The sequence below is a fragment of the Gymnoscopelus braueri genome, assembly GCF_963280865.1.
Source record: "Gymnoscopelus braueri genome assembly, chromosome: 2".
NCBI lineage: Eukaryota > Metazoa > Chordata > Actinopteri > Myctophiformes > Myctophidae > Gymnoscopelus > Gymnoscopelus braueri.
In genome coordinates, this window is record NC_137604.1 from 60,560,852 (window position 1) to 60,568,693 (window position 7,842).

Below are 7,842 nucleotides of genomic sequence, written 5' to 3' on the forward strand. Positions count from 1 at the left end.
GTGTGTGTGTGTGTGTGTGTGTGTGTGTGTGTGTGTGTGTGTGTGTGTGTGTGTGTGTGTGTGTGTGTGTGTGTGTGTGTGTGTGTGTGTGAGTGTGTGTGTGTGTGTGCGTGACACTATACTTTGTAGTAATGTCCCCACAAGTATAGTAGATTATGAGAAATAATCTACAGTATGTTGTTTTTCTGACGTGGCAGGAACACTCTTCCATAGTAAGAAAAAGAAGAGAAAGAAATGAAGATAAACCAAGAAGGCAGATCGTGCACCAAAATGATCAGACACGTTTCCGATATTTTTAAGATTTTATTCTTTACCGTAGAAACACTGTACATAAATTACTTTCTCTGAGACTAATATCGATGTACGGATAAGTGGAATTCTCAACCTTCAAAAATAAAAAAAATAAACAACAAAATAAAAACAAACAGTAAATCCATTAAACATTGTCAACTCATCTCAACAATTGTCTTTGAACAAAAAAAGATTGGTAGGATATGATTTGTACTCTTTCCATAAAGTTTCCATTTTTGTTTCCTTTCTGAACGAATAAACGTTTTCCTTCACTCCAGACTCTTTTGTACACACACACACACACACACACACACACGCACACACACGCGCACACACACACTTGCGCACGCACCGACAAACAAAAACTCCCTTAAAAGAGCAGAGACCCACAATCAATGAGAAAACATCCACATCGATGTTTGATCTATTAACTTGTTACTCGTTAGTCACAGGAGGCACCGTCCCTTTAAGAGAGACGAGCAAAAAAGACGAGGAGAAGCAACGATTGGTTACTACTCACACAGCAGCTCCGCCCCCCTCACCGCAAAGCTCTGTCACCATGACAACATGTTTCTATGGCAAGCAAGACTACTACCTTTTTACCGATTTTTTTTCTCTTTTTTTTAAAAGCACAGATCTATGTGTTATGAGCTGGAGTCACAAGTTTTTTTTTGCAGGAGAGACTCTCATGCCGGGGTCAGACCGCGCAGCGTTTTTGAAAACGTTCGATTCGACGCCATGTCTCAAAACCTTGACTCGTCGTGCAGCAGCAGTACACGCTAAAACGTTTTGACAGTGACATCTACGCAAACCGTCCCGTCCCCCGTCCCGTCCCCCTGGTCCAAAGCGCCAAAGGGATCGAGCGGAGGGAACACGGTTGAAAGCGTCTTTAAGTTTGGAGAGTACAGAACGACATCCATCGATACTTATGGCCATAGAAGTCTAAAAACCTACAGCGCGGTTAGATCGGGGTCCACAGAAAGACAAATGTGACCCATAGACAGTCCGTATGCGGAAAACACCATACCCATCTAAATGCTAGAGACATGAGCTTGTCCGGAAGAGTCGGTCGGGTTGGAACTGTATTCTACGTTTCACTGCGAGGTGGCGCTAGACGCAGCGCTACGCTATAAACGTTAGCGACCAAAGGCGTAACAAAAAAGAATGAAATTGGCCATGCTAGACAATTCCGTAGCCACGTTATCGGGCTGCCCTCGCGCATCGGCACATCGACTGACTATCTTTCGCCCCACGTCTCACCCCGCGCGGCCGACCGTTGGTTCCCGACGTTCGTGGTTTTGCACACGACGCCGCGACGAACGTCTGTGGCTTTTAGTGCTTTTGCGACGTCAAGACTCCGAGCCTACCTGACGTCCTGGTTCTGGCGCCTGAGCCCCGGCATCAGACAGTTACCAGCGTTCTATACGGGACCAGCAAGCCAACTTGGTCCAAGGAGAAGAATTACGTTTAATAAAAAATACAACCACCTTTAGGTCCCCCATGTGTCCCATAACCCCCCCCCCCCCCCAACCTCAAGATCCCCCACACACGGTCCCCCCATGGTCGACCTCAGTTCTGCGTTATTGTTGTTGTTGTTGGTGTCGTCGTTATTGTTGAAGAAAAAACCTTGATTGTACTGTCATTGCTGTCGAGACCTGAATAGTTTATAGACCTTATAAAAACAAAAGAAAAAAACACAAGGGGGGGACGGGGGGGGGGGAGTAGTTTCGTCTTCAGAACTGACTAAATTGATTATAGACATCAGCAATGTTGTCAGAAAGAAGAGAGGACGAACAAACGAGAACAAAAAAAAAACTAAAACAAAAAAACAACCACCCAGGAAAAAAGTTAAATTATTTTGTTCAGTTCAGTTCATAGTCCATTCTGGTGTTGTTGTAGTAGTAGTAGTAATAGAAGAAGTAGTAGTAGTAATAGTAGTAGTTGTAGTGGTATAGGTAAATCGTATGTAAACACTTTTTTTCCTTATTTTTATATCCCCTTTTTTTGGCTGAAGCAATTCCAGGGGAGTTTATATATAAAAACCAAAAAACAAAGAAAATGCATAACAGAAAAAAAATACAATATTTTTTTTCTTTTTCTTTTACAAATTGATGAGTCTTTTTTTTGTTTCTTCCATGTGTGTCTGTCTCTTGGATAGAGTCCACAACGGTTCCGTTTTGAACAGTTCCATTGAAACGTCCTTAGAATACAGAACGACATCCATCCATATTATGGCCATTAGAGGTCTAAAAACCTGGAGCGCGCGGTCAGATAGACGAACGTTGTCTCGGACCCACAGAGACACAGTTTGTAAGCAGGAACAACCGTACCGATCTAAATGCTAGGAGCCATAAGCTGGCCTGGAGAGAGTCGGTGGTCGGTTGGTCGGTCGGTAAATTGCATTTCTACGTTTCACTGCAAGGTGGCGCTAGACGCAGCGCTAACGCTAAACCCCGACCAACCAGACACAAAGGCTGGCCAAGGGCTGAGGGGACGAGAAGAAGAGTGGAAGAAAGAAAGAAAGAAAGAAAGAAAGAAAGAAAGAAAGAGGGGGAAAAAGGCGTATATCTTGCAGACAAACTGCGTAACGTTCACAACGTTAGGCAAAACTGTGGACGGTGTGTTGATAATGATTGTTACACCACTGACAAACCAGGAAGTCCTCCTACCATACCACCCTTGGAAAATAGTAACAAAAAAAGAAAGAAGAAGGCAAAATAAACGGGCCGTTTTAGAGTCTCAAGACAGTCCAGTCTCTTTGGCAGCCATTTCAGGGTTCATCACATTAAAACTTTTTGTTGGCCATTTTTAGCGTGTCTCCAAACTCCCGGTCGATCGAGTCTTTTCCCAGTGGCCCAATAACTTTGTGTCACATTTTAAAAACTGGAACTTTTGGTGGCCACTTTTTTCTTAAGATTCTGAGACAGTCGTTGTTTGTTCGTTCGGGGTTTCGGGAGATTTTTTCTGCCGTTGTTGGTGTGGCGTTGTTACCTCCTCCCGATCTCGCTCTGCCGCAGGAACTGGATGTTGTTGGCGCTGTCGGCCAGCTCGGGGTACTGCTCTATGGAGAGCACGTAGTACCCATCGTAGCCCAGCACCTTGCCGCTGCTCAGCAGCTGCCGCTTCTCGCCCTCCGTCCAGAGCCGCGCGCCCTCCTCGCCGTCGCGCACCCGCTGCTGCTCGCGGGCCCACGCGCTCGACAGCGCCCGCTGCCGCGCCTGCTCCAGGACGCGCGCCTTCTCCTCGTCCAGCGTCATGCCGTAGCGCACGTGCAGCGCCACGGCGCCGTACTGCAGCTCCACGTCGGCGAAGCGGCGCGTGCGGCCGTTGACCACGGCGGTGGACTGCGACACGGTGACGTTGACGCCGTTCTCCAGCGCCTTGCGGCCCGAGGTGAGGCGCAGCGCCGACAGGTCGTTCTCGGGCAGGCTGGTCTTGATGAAGTAGTGCGTGTCGCGGCCCTCCACCGTGAAGTGCAGGTCCTCCAGATAGAAGGCGTTGTTGAGGACGGCGGCCACCTTGGGAGAATAAGAATTACTCCATGTTACTATTACTCAGATTACTCTCTATTTTACTTAAAGGGTTAGTTCAGATTAATGTAGTGGTTGCAAAGGTATTAATTGATTGCCCGAGTCCCGTGGTCCGAGTTCTGGTCCGGTTCTGATGAATATCCGGTAGATTAGTAGATTTGGTGGGGGCCACTCATTAAAAATATATAAATAAAAAAAACTAGCATCATTTGTATTGTTAACCTATTTCTACCATATAGAGCAGGTTTCGTTCAATTTCGACCCCTCTGTCACATGGTACTAATGTTTGTGTCCAGAATCACTGCGCCGCGGCAGCCTACTCACTCACAAAATATATGACACAAAAAATAGTACCATGTGACAGAGGGGTCGAAATTGAACGAAACCTGCAATATATGACAGAAATAGGTCAACAATACAAATGATGCAATTTTTTTAATTAATTTATTTTTAATGAGTGGCCCCCACCAAATCTACTAATCTACCGGAACTACTTCATATTCATCAGAACCGGACCAGAACTCGGACCACGGGACTCGGGCAATCAATTAATACCTTTGCAACCACTACATTAATGGTAAGTATTTCCTACAGAAAATACTAAAAAAAATCTGAACTAACCCTTTAAGTAAAAGTAGTTTTCTCGAAAATAGCCAAAGTATAATGGTGGTTAATGCAGTGTTTCATATTAATAATCTAAATCTGCAAAATAACAATAACTTGTAAGTTGTCAAATAAATGTTTTTAAATACATTTTTTGTATTATTATTTCTTTAAATTTAAAATAGTGAAAATAGCCAATCTACAAGCTCGCACCGCCTCGCGATGAGAGGCGTTGTGAGCTTGTAGATCTGCTATTTTCACCACTTTCGTGTGATGAAGTAAGGCATTAATTTATGAAAAAAAATATATATATGTGAAACTTGGAGATACAAGGTTTCTGCCCGACAACAGCGATATAATATGTAATGAACACATGCCATAGTATAAAAATACCAACAAAAAAAAATACGTTAGTACATTTAATCATCTACTCTCCACCACTGACCTTGATGCAGTCCTCGTTGGCGATGTTGAGTGCGTTGGTGACCACGCGGCCCTGCGTCACGGCCAGCATCACGCCGCGGCCGATGAGCGACTTGACGGTGGCGAACCAGAGCCAGGGCTTTGTGCGGTCGGCGTGCCGCCGGCTCAGCTGGATCTCCGGCATGCGCTCGAACGACAGGAAGGCCAGCGACTGACGGGTCACTTCCTGCTGGATGCCCGAGATAGACTGCAGAGAGAGAGAGACAGAGAGAGAGAGAGAGAGAGAGAGAGAGAGAGAGAGAGAGAGAGAGAGAGAGAGAGAGAGAGAACCAGTCAGACAAAGCATTTCTCAAGGAGGATAACAGACTTTTTCATTAAAAAAATGTTTGAAGAAATGTTGGCTGTCTGCCTTTTGGCTCTTACTCACTTACACTCTATAATATTCGCTATTTGTCTCATGACAAAGTATATTATACTTTGGCATAAGACTAAGTGCGAAAAAAGCCAAGCTACAAGCCAAGTTTATGGATGGTCTATTTATTTTTATTGTTTATGTGTAAAAAAAAACAGACCAAAAAACAAGGGTTAGGCCTATGTAGACAAGGATAAAATAAATGGATTCAAAGCAGTCAGAGAGAGTAGTTTTTTTTCCCAGTAGACTAAAACACAGACTCTGTGCATAACATTTCCTGGGTCAGCAGTGGTGGAAAGTAACTAAGTACATGCACTCAATTTGCGTTTTTCTTTTTTTTTTTTCTTTTTTTTTTTCATTTAAATAAATGATCTGATTTGGTTTTTAAACCCATAATACAGTTCTACCAGTAGAGAGCAACAAATCGACACATTGATGACCTCGCTGGCTCACTCGCCCCCTCCCAAACAGGCTCACGTCATATCCGGTCATAACCGGATGTTGACATTTTTGACAATCGTTGATCGGGCTAAATTACGATGCGATACACGACTACGATGACTGATCGTCACCCAGACCAAAGAGAGTAGACGTGGACCTCTCCGTTCGCTTTTTATACCGTGTGAAAAACCGTGACTTTCCCTATTCTGGCCGAAAATCACCGGAGAAAAACTACGTGACCCGGAAATGATTTTTTTTTTTTTACATCCGGCTCCGGGTGAGTCTGAAGGAGTCAGGAAGCGAAAGTGATCATGAAAAATAAACAGAATAGCGCGACCACAGTCAAAAGTAAAAACTCGGGATTTCTCGTGCTGGCACTGAGGGTACTCGGGAAAAACTCGGGATATCTCGGGGCGTGGCACTGAGAGAGTTAAGTCAATATTTGTTGAGGTACTTTTACTTTACTGGAGTATTTCCAATTTTCTATACTTTCACTTCTACTCCACTACATTTCAGAGACAAATATTGTACTTTTACTCCACTACAATTATTGGAAAAGTTTAGTTACTAGTTACTTTGTAGATTTGCTTATTTTGCAAAACATACATTAACCACTTCAACCCTATATACATTCCAGCCATTTGAAAATAGCAGATCTACAAGCACGCAATGTGTCGCATCGCAACGCATTGATAAAAAAAATGTATACATTTGAAAACTTTTGAAACGGGACATTCTGCATAATGAGTACTTTCTACTTTTGGTGCTTTAAGTACATTTTTATACCAATACTTTTGTACTTTTACTCAAGTAAATTTTGAATTCCGGACTTTTACTTGTAAAAGAGTATTTCTACATTGCAGTATTGATACTTTTACTTAAGTAAAGAAATTGAGTACTTTTTACACACAGCTTCATTTGATTGGCTCAGCAGAATCTGCTATTTTCAAACAGAGGAAGTATAAAATAGGGTTAAAGTGGTTGAACTGATTTTGATGCTATTTTAAATAATTTTGCTGCGGACCCCACTTTGAGAACCACTGCGGTAAACGATGACGTCAAACGCACAAGCACACAAGGTTTGCGCATGAAATCCTCTTATTCAAAAAGATTTGCCCCAGTGAGACCCCGGTGTAAGCAATAAAAACCCCATACCCATGTTCACCAAGCAATCATTTGTAAAACGATTTGATATTGTTTCAAGAAGGAAAAGAAAAAACTGCTGCAATAGCCTGAAAACGTGTGTGTGTGTGTGTGTGTGCGTGCGTGTGTGCGTGCGTGCGTGCGTGCGTGCGGGGTCCCTTAGGGGTTAGGGATGGAGTGCATCGAAAGCAGCCGATTTACAAGCTATTTTCGCGCTGCAACGCATTGGAAACTTGTCTATTTTCAGTTTAGGATTACACATTAAGGCATTCATAAAATCGGTATCCTAAAATGTCGATGTCCTCACAAATATAGTAATAAAACGTGTGCGTGTTGTGTGTGCGTTTGTTAGTGCGTGCGTGTGTGTACATTTCCATTACAGCCCACAGCAGCATGCTGTTAGCACCTCCGCTCCAGGGTTCCAGTGTTGACAGTACACACAGCAAAAAGCCTAAGTGTTAATTTGAATTCCCAGAATCCCTCACTTAACAGCCAGGATTAAACTGTACAGTATAGAGAGAGAGAGAGAGAGAGAGAGAGAGAGAGAGAGAGAGAGAGAGAGAGAGAGAGAGAGAGAGAGAGAGAGAGACAGAGAGAGAGAGAGAGAGAGAGAGAGAGAGGAACTGAGGTGATAATTGGTTTGTCTGAATTAATCTTCATTGTTGTCTCCTCATTTTTCTCACTCCATTGAGCTCTCTCTCTCTCTCCATTCTCTATTCACTCTCTCAATGTCCTGTTTTTCCCCTTTTTTCCATTTTATTTTCTTTTTCATACATGTCTTTTTTTCATGCAGTGGTTCTCAAACTTTTTCATGTCAAGGACCCCCAAATTAATAGGTATCGGGCCGAGGACCCCCATCTGAAGATATTTTGTGTCAGGGGTCCCCACCTTTGAGAAGCACTGATTTAAAGTGTGTCTTTAGCTCTCGAGTGAACGCTTTAGCACTGTTTGACTGAGTGGAGACGTGTGTAGAATTGATTATTATGTTAATGCATTAAT

The 7,842-nt window shown here is 43.5% G+C and overlaps 1 protein-coding gene across 1 annotated transcript in view; it reads right to left on the reverse strand.

Annotated features, from left to right (window-relative positions):
- Positions 1 to 283: 283 nt before the first annotated feature.
- tenm3 (teneurin transmembrane protein 3) overlaps positions 284 to 7,842 on the reverse strand; it is a 458,716-nt gene continuing 451,157 nt past the window's right edge. The window contains exons 24-25 of the mRNA XM_080444084.1: positions 4,870 to 5,094; positions 284 to 3,809 (exon numbers count right to left, since the gene is read on the reverse strand). Of these exons, the coding sequence (XP_080300210.1) occupies positions 3,279 to 3,809; positions 4,870 to 5,094 (756 nt within the window). The 3' untranslated portion in view covers positions 284 to 3,278. The remainder of the gene's footprint in view (positions 3,810 to 4,869; positions 5,095 to 7,842) is intronic.